We start from the raw sequence: 15,878 nt of genomic DNA, 5'->3' as shown, positions 1-15,878 counted from the left end.
ATACTGCAGTTTGTTCAGCCATTCCCTCTACTTGGAATACACCAGCCCTTCACTTCTCCCTCTTAGAATTTCTAGTTTTGTTCAAAGCTCAGCTCACCTTCTACACAAGCCCTTTCCTGATACCCCATGGTGCTAATGCCTCTCCCCCAAAACATGATTATATATTTATTTTGTGCATATTTATTTGTGTACATGATATCTCTGCTAATGGAATGTAAGCCTATTGAGAAAGTAATTTTTTAACTTCATATTCCCAGTGCCTAGTACAGTTCCTGGCTCATAGTAGAACTTTTATAAATATGTATTGATTGAATAAAGATAACTAATCCATTATTTATTTTGTGAAGTGAGAACATTTGGGAACATCATGTGAACGCCCAACTCTTCTATACTCTGGCATCATGAAAAGGCATAGGCATGACACCTGGAATTAGGGTCATAAAACAAAACGCAGAAGAGTTCTGTTTGGTAGGACAACAGGCTGGGACAGCTCTCTATTGGAAGGTCAATAATCTCGCTATGATCGTGGAGTTATATGGCTGCTTCATAGGATTGTATATTTAAGCTTGTTCAAGATGGCAGGATCTTTTAAGTCACACAAGGTTAAAAAAAATACCCTAGAGATGCCAGATTGACTTTGGAAGCAGAAAAAATGAAGTACTCACATGAGGTCAGATTTAAGCCCTAAGATCTTGTAGTCCCTTTCAGTAATTAATGACTCAACTGAACATTTTGAAATATGGGCAAAGAGCAAAAATAAAATGGAAACCCATATGGTTTCCTAGCTTATTTCTGTGTTTAGGTGTGATGTGAACTAATATAAAAATATGTTCCTGGACCACCCACAAGTCTTCCAGCAAATAGTAGTTCTTTTGTATGCCTTGTGACCTATTTATTCTATAAGGTGGCTTTAACACAGTATATTATAGTGACCTGGACTCAAAGAGCAAATCCAGAAAGTGGGTGGGGTTGAAATGAGAGTTGCCACTGGCATCTGGTACCTTTTTGAACTGTGGCCTCAATCCACTTATCCCCTTGACAGAAGAAGGCTTCCACTTGGCAGGATTTCTTGCTTTGGATCTCCTTAATGACTCAAGAATAAAGAACACCCAGTTCTCCAAGACATAAAGAAGTCAGAAATGGAGCAGAGGTTTGTGGGAGATACCACAAGGCAGGAGTCCCTTATTTTACTGTTGTCAGTACAATTTTAATACTGCAACAATCACCAATATGAAATATCAAATTGAACAAGATCCATGTTTATTAGCTGGAGGCTGAAGTAATCACATTGAGAGATTCCCCCAGAAGAACAAAAGGGCTACTATATCATCTAGCATTAAAGATTATGATTATTAATTATTCTTGCAACATCATCAAGTCTTTAGAGTCAATCACAAGCAAATGAAAAAGAAATAGAAAGAGGTACCTTCTAGGCCATAGCAAAAGGATTTTGTCTGTAAAAAGGGTTGTCTTATGTGTTCTTGTGGGGGCTCCCCTTCCCTCATATTGTTTAGTCTAATATCTCTACTGCAGAGAGCACAATTCTGATGGGCTGGCCACATTGTTTGAATGTCAAACATACACATGCCTAAAAGACTATTTGATGGAGAATTCCCACAAAGTAAGTGTTCACATAGTGGACAGAAGAAGTGAAACAAGGACACCAAAGGTCTCTCTTAAGACCTTTGGAATTGATTGTATGACATGGGAGACACAGGCACAGGACCACTCAGCCTGGAACGCCCACATCAGAGAAGGTAGTGTGCTCTATGAGCAAAGCAGAATTGAAGTAACTCAGCAGAAATGGGAGATGTGCAAATGTAGAGAATCCGCCCCAATGTTCACATGAACTATTTGTGCCCAACCCCTGGTGAAGCACTACGAGTTCATATTGGTCTGATCAGCCACAGTCAGACACACTGAAACTTGACTCTAACATAGTGAGGTCATTTTGGTCCTCTTCAAGAATGAAGGACAACAACTGACCATTAGTCTAATATAGAAATCCTTTATTACCCAGATGGAAAATGTTAATTCCTTGTTTTTTCATTAAATTATAAGAATTACTTATTTTCATGAGGGGCTTTCATACCTGGAATTTCATCAGTAGAGAGAGTTTTACTAATGGGCACCCTAACTTAAATTCTTAGAGAACTGCCCAGGACCCCAAGAGGTTAAGAGTCTTGCCAGGATCACACAGGTAATATGGATCAGGACTTGAACTCAGGGCTTCCTGACTCCAAGCCTGGTGAGCTTTGTTATGCTGAACTTTACAAGTGGTTCCAAAGGGTTCAATGCCATGTGTTTACTAGAGATGTGAAATTATTTTTTTTCTTTAATTGCCCAAAATAACCCTCAGGAACATGTGCCTAGTAGAGTCAAGCTAGTTCATTTATGCAGATGTGTGGATGAGCTAAGGTGGGCATCTATTATTATTTTCTGATGTTGTTCTCAAAGGCAAAGTGTCACAGATAGGAAGGGAAAGTCCTGCCCCAGAAAGGGAGTCAGCTCCTCAGGCAGGCACTGAAAGTGCCCCAGACTCAGGGGTGATTGACAATGCAGCTGTTTTTTTCTCATCAATGACACCAAGAAGTTATACATGCCAAGTGCTTTGCAAAGTTCCATTTATTCACATTTGCTGTTGTATAGTTGTTTCAGTAATGTCTGATTTTTTTGTGACTCCATTTGAGGTTTTCTTGGCAAAGATACTGGAGTGGCTTGCCGTTTCCTTCTCCAGCCCATTTTACAGATGGGGAAACTGAGGCAAATATTATTTATTCACATTATTTTCTTGACTGGAAGTAATGTAAGGCAGAAAGGGAGAGCAGAGAGAGAGCAAGCCTCAGTGTCCCCTTCTGATCATGGGCAGCCTCCTGAGCTTCTCTGTGCCCCATGCCATTGTTTGAGATAGCAGAGAGAGGGCAAGACTCAGTGCCTCCTTCTGATTGTGGGCAGGCTGCTGAGCCTCTCAGTGCCCCACATCATTGTTTGAGATGAGAAGTTACATGTGGGTTGCCACTTTGCATTAGAGGGAATTTCCATATCAGGGGTTCCATACACAGATCATAGGTCCAACCCTTCTGTCACACCTACAAAATGCATATAAATGTCTAAAGCATTCTTTTTTCTCAGAGTATGAATATTAGAAGTAGAAAAAGAGGAATGAGAGAGAATGCTTTGACTAGTTCATGGAGGGAAGAAAGGAAGGAAACAAGACATAGAAAAATGAATAATTCTACCCACAGAGAGATCGTGCAGGCTCATGGCCAGTTCACCTGCCCCACAGTGCTCTGGGGTTAGAGCACAAACTAAAAATAAATGGTTAATTGCATGCATTTCTCTTTTATGTCCCTTGTGCTGTCTTCCCAACATTACTTAGTTACATAACCCTCGCATTTTATTAAAATGTTAAAAGGATAATTATTTTAAGCCAGCTTTACCTCAGCAAGAACTTGGGTCTGTATTGAGCTTGTTTTTTTTCCTGCCCAGATTATTTCCTGCCTTGGTTTACATTCTACCTCCAGTTTGCTCCTCTCTGGGCGAATGGAGTACCCACCTGAAAGCTGCAAGGTACTCCACATCTCCCATGGGGGGGTCCAGGCCACCTGTCCAGGCAATATTCACATTATATCCCTCTCCAAGGCCACTTCCAACCTGGGAAAAGGAAGAATGCCACACTCGGTCACAGGGAGGGAAGCCCAAAAGAAGCAAACAAACCCAGGCGAATTTTTGAAACAAACATCAAACAACACATCAAATCGGCGGGGCCCTGCTTGACAAGCAGTGTTCTGGGTTAGACACTTGTTCCTGGTTGGGCCATGGTCTCCTGAGAGAGCTCAGTAATCTCATGTAATTGAAAGCACCAGCAAAGGACTAGAAAATTAGGGGTAATCACGCCATGCAATTATGGGCAAGATACAAATAAAAACGGGACTCTGAAGAAAAGAAACCAAACCTCATTTGGGGCTCCGCTGCCGGGGAAGAAGTTGCCTTCATCATATCGATGGAGGGAAATGTACAGGATGCTGGGGTCAGTGTAAAAAGCCTGCTGGGTACCGTTCCCATGGTGAACGTCCTAGGGGAGCAAACAGATGCAGTCTTGTCCTGCTCGGTGTGGAGACAGTTTCTGACGGCTGCCACCCCCCCCTGCCCCATCAACCCCCACCCCACGCTCCCTCTCTTTCTTCCTTCCTTGGATACATCCCTCTTTTTCTTTCTGCTTCCACTGCCACCCCCTCGACTTCCTGGACTTTTGGGCAAATTACTCTTTAATGCACTCATTTTTAAACTGGCTTCTAAAAATCAGGAAACCACAGCTAGCATGCCCTAGAGACTCCAGATGAGCAGTCATTGAGAAATCCCAGTCCTTTTGTACAATTAGATATTTATACACCGGCCCTTTGTAGTTCTTGCCCCAGTGATGGAATCTAGCATCCTGTTTTATGGGGGGAGTTTATGACTTATTAACTGCCAACAGTTCATAACCCCTCTGGCTTAATTAACCAGCCTCATTGGCCTCCAAAGAAAGACGAATGCTTAAGCTGCAAGCTCACATTCTGCAGAAGGAGCTAGGCTTTGGAGAGCATTTTCCACTATTCTTGACAGAACACTAAGCCTGAGCGTATTCACTGATTTGCCAAGTCCCACCGCCGAGGTCAAAGGCTCTGCAACCAGCTGAGTAAATTGGCCTGGTTGAAGTGTTCAGTTCAGTGAGCAGTCCCTCAGCAGTTAGATTCACTTCAAAAGAGATGCCAGATGCAGAAAGGACTTCATACTTCATGTTCGTAAAATCGTGACGGCAAGGGCTGAAGACCCAGAAGTATGAGCTCATTAGCTATTAAATCAGTTGGCCCAAAGCAGGCAGAGAGCATGGGGGATTCACACACATCAGGGAGAAAGCTCATGCAATCTGCATAAATCCAACGTTATATGATTGCCTGAAAGCTTGACCTATCTCCTAGCCTCCAACTCCCACCAGAAAAAAAAAAGGGAAAAGAAAAAAGAAGAAAAAGTTGTTGTTTTCAGTCTTCTTCCATTAGCCAAATAATGAAAGGAAAAAAATATTCCAGTACTTGGGGTATCTGTAGATGATTCAAAGTTTTCAAAAGTCCCCTTTTTCCTTCCTATTGTTTAATTTTGGAGCACAAAGTTCCTTGCATATGGGGATTTATGAGTGAAAAGGGACGAATCCAGTGGTGTAGAGGTGAAGAAAAATCAACAGCCTTTTGGTAGACTGTACTAGAAAGCTTAAAGTACTTGAAAAAAAATAACGAACAGACTGAGCCTTTCCTTTTCAGACCTAAAATGTTATGGCCAGCTTTGGGGGTGGTAGAGAAAGGGGGGAGTGTTAAGTTAACCAGGATGTGCCTATCTGGGCAATGGGTATGTGGTCAACTGGTAGAGTTTCTCACTCCGGCATAGCAAAGAACTGGGGAAAAGTCAAAGAAAATGGCATAATGAGATAAACATATACCATGTAATGGTTGTAGTTTGCATTGGGAGAGAAAGGGCAGCTATGAGAACATGGATAAGTGAGTTTGGAAAATATGGGTAAATAAAATCATCCAATAAAATGTATCAAGGGCCTACCAGGCACTGTGCTAAGCTCTGGAGATACAACGACAGAAACATAACATCCCCTGCCCTCAAGGAGCTTCCAATCTATTCACCAAAGCATGGTGATAAAACACATTTATTCAATGCTTTTACGTTTGCAATATGATTTATGAGCAACATCCCAACAGCCCTTGGCAATAGGGACAGGGGTTGTGTCCGTACTTATTTTATAGATGAGGGCCAGCTGACAAGCCCAGAGGAGGACCTGAGCTCTGATCTCTGCATTGCCAAGTCTACTGCTTTCTCTACTTCAGTGCCAATGGAAGCAGCAGTTTTGGATTTTTAAGCTCTTTAGGTTATCTCAGTACCTTCTTCCAGCAACTCCACCAGTAAGGCATGAGCTACACAGATCCTAGAGTCACCAGATTTCAGGTGAGAAAACTAACTCATCTAAAGTCACACAATGGTTCAGAACCATACGTTGAAAAAAGCACAAGGTCTGAGAGGACTCAAAGGGGAAACTGAGCACAGACATTTACTGCCTGTGTCACTTTGGTTAGCTCCTTGACTTCTCCAGATCCGTTTGTTCTTCTAGAAAATGGGAGCATTGGACTAGAGGTCCTCTAAGAGACTCCGAGGACCCTCATAGCTTAAACTCTTTTACCCTCTGTTACTATGAAGAGAGTTAGTGGCAGATCTCAAACCCAGGACCTAATGACCAGGTGGGCACCTGCAATTTTTATACACGATTCTCCTGGTCTTCCTGCATTCACCCCAGAGAAAAATCAGACCTGAGACATTCTCCAATGTTGCCCATGGCATGGAATTCTGAAGTTCCATTCTGTGGGCTTTGTATCAGGTCTTTGCATCAGGTCTTTGAAATCACGTTCGGGGATTTCATTTGATGTGGAGAGAGAGTGTTTAAATGCCTGAGCCTAGAGCACCCTCGTTTCTTAAAGAACCTCTGAGATAGAATGCAAGATTCTACTGAAGTCTGTGTACACTCCAGCAGATGAACTGAGAAGGAAGGAGAGAGGAGACCACAAAATTACCAACCTTACTGCAAAGAACCCCGGTATCAGTGAAGGTAATGTTTCTGGGGGTTTTTTGTTTGTCAGTTTTTTATGCTCTTTTTCCGGAAATCTTGGGAAAGGACAAGTCACGTAACTGAGATTGTATTCTCCTAACAGCAGTATTGTGACTCAGAGTTGTAGGAAATGTTTTGTTTTAGCTTCAAATTCATCCAGATTTTATTAATTAAATATTAACTTGGCCTTTAAAGAGGGGGCATAAAAGAATATATATATATTTATATATATGTATATATATAGACAACAGAAGGACATATATATATATATATATATATATATATATATATATATATACATAGACAATGGAAGGAAACATACACACACACACAAATACATACAAACATAATAGAACAAGAGCTCTTTTTGGAATGAGAGGGCCTGGATTTGAGTTACTGTTTTATTTTTTTAGAAGACCTACTTGTGTGATGCCAAGTCACTGCACCTTTCTGGGACTCAGTTTCCTCAAAGGTAAAATGACTGCATTAGACTAGGTGTTGTGGTACATCAGGAAAGGTGCTGGCTTTGGTTTCAGAGGATCTGGCTTCAGAACCTGTTGTTAAATGCTGAGATCTCGGGCATGTCAGTTCACCTTCATGTGGCCTCAGCTTACTTGTTTGTAAAAATAAGGGAGTCAGATTAGATGGTTTTTAAGGTCCTTTCTAGCTCTAAATCCATACTTTTGTCACCTTTAATATCCCTTCCAAAGTGAAATGGATGTTCTTATTTCCCTAGGGTGGCATTTGCTCACTTGAGTCCTTTGATGCGATAAAATAAAAATCCTGAATTTCTCTAGACATTAAGGTAGTTGAAGATAATCCCTTTTACTAGACCAATACATGTCATTAGTGCAGCTTAAGTTGACAGTTTTTTTTTTTCTATTAGTAGGTGAACTCCATGAGGGCAGGAACCGCTTGTATATTTGCCTTTGCACAGTTATTACCCAGCATAGTACAACTGCATTTCATATGCAGCACTACCCATGTGTTTACAATAAATGCTATTCACCTCTGGACTGATACAGAAAGATTCAAATAAATCCAGTAAATAATTGCTTGATTCTCTTCAGATATTCCCAGAGTATTAGGGAATGGGAAGAAAGCGCAAAGGACACTTTTTCTATGGGTAAGAGCCCATCGAAATAATATGCAGTGTGACCTTGTATATGAACTGGCCATGGGAGAGCACAGAGTTATGGAAGCAGAAAAGATCATAGGAATTGTTTTGCTGTTGTTGATTTCCCATGGGACACTTTTATAGCATCAAGGAACTAGAAACAATCCATCAATTGGGGAATGACTTAATAAGTTGTAGTAATGGAAAGTAATGGCACATTCCTGTGCTACATAACAAATGATGACAATGATGAATCCAGAGAAGAATGGGATGATGTATTTTAGACTGAGGCAAAGTAAAGTCTAGTCATGTTTCCATGTTATTGTACTTATGCAATCAATTATTTTAATCCAAGTGCAAAATTTTCCCTTTGTCTCTATCACTTTCTAGCTTCTCAGATTCAGCCCCAAATTCAAATGCCATCTATATATTTTTGAATCTGGACTAGCAGCAGCAACAACCACCCCCACAACAATATCATTAGCATTTATACAGCAGCTACTATGTGCAAGGCATTCTGCTAAGGGTTTTCTAAGTCCAATGTTATTGAGCATCATTTTACAGTTAAGGAAACTGAGGCAAACAGAGGTTAAGGTAAGTCACATAGCTGGCATGTGACTAAGGCAAGATCTTAAGATTCAGGTTTTTCTGACTCCAGGCTCAGAGCTCTATTCACTCCACCACATCTAGTTCATTTTCCATCCCAAATCTGTGTCATCTGAATATTTGATAATCACACCATCTATGTTTTTATTCAAGATAATGGCAAAACTATTACACAATACAACACTAGACAATAAAAACATTAGATGATAGGTGACCCCCAGGAAGTGTCTCAGCTGAAGAACACCCTCTCATTTGACATCCCACCCTTAACGACTCTTTGAATCTAGCCATATAATCTATTCCAAATCTACCTAAATGTACCATCATGTAACCCACCCCTCTCCATCTCATATGCAAAGATAGCATGGCAGACTTCATGAAAGGATTTGTGGAACCTTAGGCCAACTATAGCCTCAACATTCTCTTGATCTACCAGAGGAACAACCTTGTCCAAGAAGGGGAATGACTGGCACATAGGCTTTGTTCTTGATGAAACCATACTGACTTCCAGATGGATCCGTGACCATGACTTCTTTTCCTGGCTTTTGGCAAGCCATCCATTCAGTAAAATATTCTAGGAGTCTGACTGGAATTAAAGTCAAGATTTTTAATGTATAATATATAGATGCTACTGTGTTCCTCTTTTTGAAAATCAGACCATTTTCCATTCTGTAGCCCTGTGGCCCTCTCCCATTCATTCTCTGACCTACTCTGCCATCTTCCCAGAATCCTCTCCCATTCATTCTCAGGGGTTCATTTAAGTTCTGAGGATGACTTAAGAACCACTCTGGCCAGTTTTCTGTCTAACTTGGTCTGGCATCCTTTTTATTTTTCCAGATTTGCTCTCCCTCCCTGGGTATAGAAATCCAGAAGAACCAGTAGGAAATGTCATCTTTTTAAAAGACATCCTATCTTTATGTTTCTCATGAGTCCCTGCTATTCTCCCTACTCTGATCATCAATCGATGCCTGTCTGGTAAGAGGTGATTTCAGGCAAACACTGAGTCTTCTGAGTATTATTTCATCCTGTATCACCACATATAATCTTTTAGTTGACACTAACATATTCTTAGCTTTGGGATGCCCAGTGGTGGCTAAGCCATGTAACCTTCCCAGTATAACAGCTGGGCAGGATCTGGAAATGGAGAAGTGGAAGTCACTCATCCACATCAGTTGTTCATAAGTCCTTTCTGAATTGGTTTTGGTAACTCAGCAACGGATGTTCAAGTCAAGACTGGCTAGTCGGCTATCATTCCAAGATGGGCAGGAATTCAACTGAGTTGTAGTTCCACATACTATTCTGGGGAATGCTCTGGGGAATACTATTTGTTACTCCTCCAAAGTGTATTATGATGACCCACCTTCCCCAATGTACCCATGAGAGAAAAGAAGAAATGAGATAACACATGGAAATTACAGTATGGGCTAATAGCAAAGAATCACCGTGGGGCTCCTGAACCACATACTATATTACTTATTTATGGTACTTATTGACTCTTTAGTTATATTTAATCACTTTTTAAAAGGTGAAGGAGTTTGACTATGGCCAATGAGTTAAAGAAATATGTGAGGGTCAAGAACTGGAGGGGGGCAGCTGGGCCAGGGCCACAGACTTCTCTAGTTTTAGGATATAATATTCTTAGCCGAGGCTTGTCTCTAGAACTATCTAGACTTTTTTGCAAGTATTTTATCTTAAGAAATTTAGGTACTGTTGAGTAAATGTCCTTGGAGCCAAGGCACAAACCAGACTTGCTGAATACCACCAGGATATGGAGGAAGGTAACACCTTTGGATGCCGATAGGATTGTCAAAGTATTGGAGACTGAACAAGATGACCCAGTGGGACATGACTAACAAGTGCTGTGAAATTACTGCCATGAAGAAACACAAGTCTGCTTTCCACTCTTGAACTAGGCATATGCTGGACTATGATGGTGTATGCCATTGATATGTATATGTGTGTATATGAATGATCCATATATATATACATATATATGCATATAGGTGTATTATATATGTGTGTGTATGTGCGTGTGCACATAATACATGTTTGTATCTGTATACATACACAGGAATGTATGATTCACTTGAAGTCAGAAAATACATGTTTAAATCCTGGCTCTACCATCTACTACCACTGTGAGCCTGGGCAAGTCACTTAAGCTCTATGGAACTCAACTTTCTCACTTTTAAAATGAGAGGGTTGGGTGGGATAATCTCTATGCCTCCTTCTACTTCTAACTTTAGGAAATGTGAAATATGAAGATGAAGGTAAATTACAGCCCTGATGAGCCAACCTGTGCCCTGGTCAAAGTAACATTTGTGGAAAGAGAAGGAAGAAGCTAAAGCTATGAAGTCTTAAGAAGAAAGGGAGGGGATATGAATCTTAGTGAATGTGAAGTCTTGGATTTCATGAAGAAGGAACTTTCACCTTCTGCGTACCAATCTTTTTTTCCATAACAATTAAGTTGGTACATGTGGATCAATAGATGAGTTAGACGAGGACTGTTCAGAGAGGTAAGGAAATTTTTTCTTGACTGAGGAAGAAAAATAATAAATTATATTTATTGAATTAAAGGAATTAATCCATCAAAGCTTGTTAAATAGTAGACTATATCCAAATGGTAAAGTAGAAAGGATTGGAAGGAAGACACCATAATCTGCGTCATTTTTTTTCTAGGTCTTAAGCATAGAATGGAACAAGTGTTCGAAAACAATGAAAAAAGATTTCCACATTTCATCAGGAAAACAGATACCTCAGAATTAACGAGACTACAGAATCAAGCCTGGGTTTGGGATCCTGTGGTGGCCCATGCCATCTAGCGACAGAATGCTCCAAATATTAGTCAGCAATGGAGGCTCTGGCAGATTTCCTCTTTTTCATTACCCATTTTCTTGCCCTCCATATCCCTGGACAACCTCTAGCCAAATCACACTGTTTTATAATATCTGTGTCTACCTACTAAAAACTGCTCCTCAATTATGAAGTCAAAGATGGTGGCCAAATACTCATGACATTATAGGGAATTGTTTTCTGTGCCTCTGACACCTGAATCAAGGTGTGGGAGTGATTAGGCCTAGTTCCCTATCACTATATGAAAAAATGCCAAGACCACCATGAGGAGCTCAGCTTTGCTGAATTTGGAAGTGATAGGACACAGACATTCCAAACACCAGTCAATTAGAGACAGTAATGAAGAGCTTAAAGAAGCTGGTTGTGTTGAATCTGAGGACAGACTCAGAGAGACTGCTGCTTGCCAGTTACCTTCCCACACTCCCTCTTGCTCTTGCCACAGTCTACACTCTACAGCCAAACCAAAATGGTATTCTTGCTGTTCTTCACACATGATAATGCATCTCGCATCGCTGTGCCTTTGAACTGGCTGAACCCCATGGCTACCTGTACTCGCTCTTCATTTCCTTCAGGACACAGAGATCGAGCATCATCTTCTCTTTGAAAGGCCTTCCTAGTTGTTCCAGTCTTTTTCTGCACCACCCCCCAAATCTATCTTGCATTTATTTTGTAAAACTCTGCATATGCTTAATTGTGTACCTTTTGCCTTCCCCCAATAGAATGTCAAGTAGAGAATGAACATAATGAACGGCAGAGATTGTCCACAGTTTGGGAGGATCAGGCAGGGAAGGAGGTCATGGCACGGGTGTGCAGCAGTCTCACAAAGTGAATAAGACATAATTTAAAAATTAAAAAAAAAACTAAGAAGATGAGTTGTAGAAATAACCTACCACCACCCAGCTCCATCTAATCATCTGATAGGCTCTGGAGCAGGAAGGGACCTTAGCCATTACCAAGGATGCTAAAGGTAACTGGAATTTTCTAAGAAAAGAGATGAATAAACTCTATAGATCATGGAAACTAATTCTAACTGAACCACCAACACCTTCTGAATTCTTTGTGGTCCTCAGAAGGGGCAGAAGCAGAATTCAAGCTCCCCGCTAAACATGCAAAATGGAATCCCCTCTGAAAGAATGCATTCAAGGAAAAGACACATAGACACATCCCCCAGCTAATGTCCTTTTGAGGTTTGAAAGGCCAGGGCTTCTCCTGTGCTGAATAAGTGGCACCTTTTTCTCCCTTGCTAACTTGTAGAATAGATCTGTCAGCCAGGGAGAAGGGATGTCTCCAGGCCACGTGGCACTTTTAAAATTCCTCCCCAGCAGCTGGAAGAAACAGATTGTTCCCTCAAAATAGCCCCTGCAGCTGCAGTGTTTAGGATAACACTGGAGTATATGTGGGCCAGCAATCTCCAAGGCAGTCCATCTGAACAGAACTTGGGGTATTTAGACAGTCTGCAATAGACACCTCCAGTCTATGCCTGCTGGGAAAATCATGTTCTTATATGGGAATGAGGCAAAATACAGGTTGTCTATAGAATTCCTATCAGAGCTCCCTGGTACATCGATTTTATAAATTATATCAGAGCTCTCTCCATCTCAACTCCCCAACTAAGACCATTTCTCTCCTCGCATCAACCAACAACGAAAATAAAGGCGGGGCGGGGGGATCACAAATATCCCTCTTAAGTATGAGAAACACAGTCATAAACTAACTCAAGTTTAAATGAGGAGCTGTCAAGTTCAGCCAATATTTCAAGCTTTCGGCATCTGGATATCAGGCATTCCTCTATCAAAGGCGCCTCTGAGCAATGATTGATTACGTCCCTCTTAAACGTGAAAAGATCTAGAAGGACTCTGCAAAATCCGCTCTCCACTGCAGTCAAGAAGCCCAAGATGTGCACATTTAACAAAGAAGAACTGGGGATTTGTAATCTCTAGTCTTTCATGTGTATTCCCATCCTATCTTATCATGTATGGCATGTGTATACACACATGTATATGTATGTATATATGCATGTATATGTGCATATGTATGTATATGTATGCACATACATACGTATATGCACATATATGCGCATAAATATGCATATATTTGTAGGTATGCATATGTTTATGTAATAAATATTCATATATGCATGTAAATAAATAAATACGTGCTTCTGCTACGGTGAGGCTGTGAGAGGCAAAAAAAATTCATTCTAATCCTACATTCTAGCACATTGTTGAAACTTAATCTTTTAATAAAAACAGCCACCATGGCAACACAGCAATTACATTGTATCTTTAAAAACTTCACCAAGTTTACTGTGTTTTTATTGAGTGGAAGGGGGAGGGGGGCTAAAACTTGAATTTTTTTTAATGTGCATGGGAAAACAAATCCGAACTTCCTCATCTCAGGGATTTTGTTTTATGGTATCACATGGCATTTGCCAACTTTGCTTTCATTAAAAGCGAGCTCTGGGCTGCAGTTGAATAGAAGAATGTGAGTAAAGTATCAGTGAAAAAGTGATCAGAATATGGTCTTCATAGACATTTTGTAAAATAGATGAAGTATATTATGGACATGCATACATACATACATATATACATATATTTTAAAATCTATCCTAGCAAAGAACTAAAAAGTATTTTCTATAATTTACCTTCATGTAAAATGTTAATTATATATGTGTATATACACACATTTCATGATAAATCTATGGCTCTCAACATAACAAATGTATATTTCTTTACATAATACTGTTTATTCATCCTTACTTCCTTATCTTTTTTTCCTTCTATTCTTTCTCTTTTCTTTCCTTCTCATTCTTTCCTTCCTTTCCCTTTCTACTTTTCCTCATTTTTTCTTTTCTTACTTTCTTTCTTCTTTCCTTATCTCCTCTCCTTTATCTTCCTTCTTTTCTCTTTCATTCTTTCTTGCTTCATATATTTCTTGCTTGATTTCTTTAACTTGCTTCATTCTTTCTTACGTTCCTCGTACATTCTTTCTCTCATTTTCTTTCCTCAGCCTTTATTTTTCCTTTTCTTTCTCTCCCTTTTACTTTTCTGTTTTTTATTCTTCCTCTTTTTTGCTTCTCCTTTTTATTTTATTTTAAAAATTCTCTTACTTTCCATTTTCTTTTTTTCTCTCTTATTTTTCTTTATTTCCTCCTCTTTATTCATTCTATCTTTCCCTTCCTTTTATTCTTTCACTTTTCATACTTTTCCCTTTCATTAATTTTTTTCTTTCTTGTCTTTCTCACTCTTTCTTTTTCTTTTCTCTTTTCATTCTTATTTTCTCTTTTTCTCTATTTTCTCTTTTTTCTTTTATTTCATTTTTCTTATCTTTATTCTTTCTTTTCTTTTCCATTCTTTTTTCTTCTCTTTCTTTCTCCATCTCATCCTTTCTTTTTTCCTCTTTCTTTTCCTCTTTCATTTATTCCTCTCATTTTTCTTCTTTCTCTTCAACTTTTCTCTGTCTGCCGCTCTCTTTCTCCTTCTGTCCCCCTTCTCATCTCCATTCATTCTCTCTTTCAATTTCTGCTGTGTTTGCTTAACTGAACCAAAGTGCTAGATGCTAAGGCCATGACTTACCAATAAGATTTAATTATGAGTGCAGATATGAACAAGATTTAGACTATTAAGCCATGCACTTCAAAAAAAACCCTTTAACATATTTTGTCTTTAAATCTTTTATCACCTGCAAAAATTAATTAAGTGCAGATGCCCCGGGTTAGGGTTTGATGCCAGGGTTCATTTCCTGTCTATGCTTTGTCAGACAACCTATTACACCTCTCTCCTGAACTGTCGGCCCAGCCAGCATGAGCCTCATAAATCACCCTCCCACTCTCCTTGGGCCCGTGCACCGAGCTGGTCCTTTTTGGGGGAGGCAAAGCTCCAATCCCTTATTCATGCACGCACTATGGACAACATGCCAAATGTCACCCGCATTTAAACAAACCATTTGTTAAGCAAATTATAACTCCATTGTGCAAGAATGTAGCCTGGTAGAGTAGAGGCCCAGGCCAGTGCTGCTGACTTCTAATCGTCCTGCTTTCCTGCAGGGAGACATCCCACCCTGGCATCCAAGCCTAAAGAATGACAAGCGGGTTTATTTGAATGATCCCAGTGTTACACAACAAGCCAAGGGATCCGAGGCAGGGGAAGTGGCCAATTTGGTAACCACAGCAACAGCATTCTTTCCAGCCCATCGGACTCGTTAGGGCCTCTATTCTACGGGGGAAAGTAAACTCAGGTTCTGTTGGGTTATTTTAACACTGGAAGTATCAATTCATTTAAGGACCATAAAAAGGCTGCCCCGAGCTGTGGCTTCTTCTCATTAAATCTCTGTTAATGCTGTGAAAGTGAAAGCTTCATGTTTATGGTTTCAGAATGTCCAGGCCGAATTTAATGAGTTTCCACGTTGGTTTGGGAGTCCACGCACTCCTGGATATTTTAGAAGGCAAGGCAGCTGGACATGGGGAAACAAACCTACTCTTTCTCACCTATGGGAACAAGAAGACAGAGCTTGCCCAGGATACCTACCAGGTCTACAATCAATATCTTTCCTACATTGAGTTGCTCTCGCAAGTATTTGGCGGTAATCGCCACCGAATTAAAAAAGCAGAAGCCCCTGCAGAATAGAGAAGAACAGAGAAATCAGAAAGCAAATCAGCCA

The 15,878-nt window shown here is 40.3% G+C and overlaps 1 protein-coding gene across 1 annotated transcript in view; it reads right to left on the bottom strand.

Moving 5' to 3' along the window:
* Positions 1-15,878, bottom strand: part of HDAC9 (histone deacetylase 9) — a 606,615-nt gene that overhangs the window by 184,185 nt on the left and 406,552 nt on the right. The window contains exons 19-21 of the mRNA XM_036759616.1: positions 15,746-15,833; positions 3,956-4,075; positions 3,557-3,654 (exon numbers count right to left, since the gene is read on the bottom strand). Of these exons, the coding sequence (XP_036615511.1) occupies positions 3,557-3,654; positions 3,956-4,075; positions 15,746-15,833 (306 nt within the window). The remainder of the gene's footprint in view (positions 1-3,556; positions 3,655-3,955; positions 4,076-15,745; positions 15,834-15,878) is intronic.

This window comes from Trichosurus vulpecula, chromosome 5 (assembly GCF_011100635.1).
Source record: "Trichosurus vulpecula isolate mTriVul1 chromosome 5, mTriVul1.pri, whole genome shotgun sequence".
In the NCBI taxonomy this organism is placed as follows: Eukaryota; Metazoa; Chordata; class Mammalia; order Diprotodontia; family Phalangeridae; genus Trichosurus; species Trichosurus vulpecula.
The sequence above is the reverse complement of the archived record's forward strand: the minus strand, read 5'-3'. Positions and strand labels throughout refer to the sequence as shown.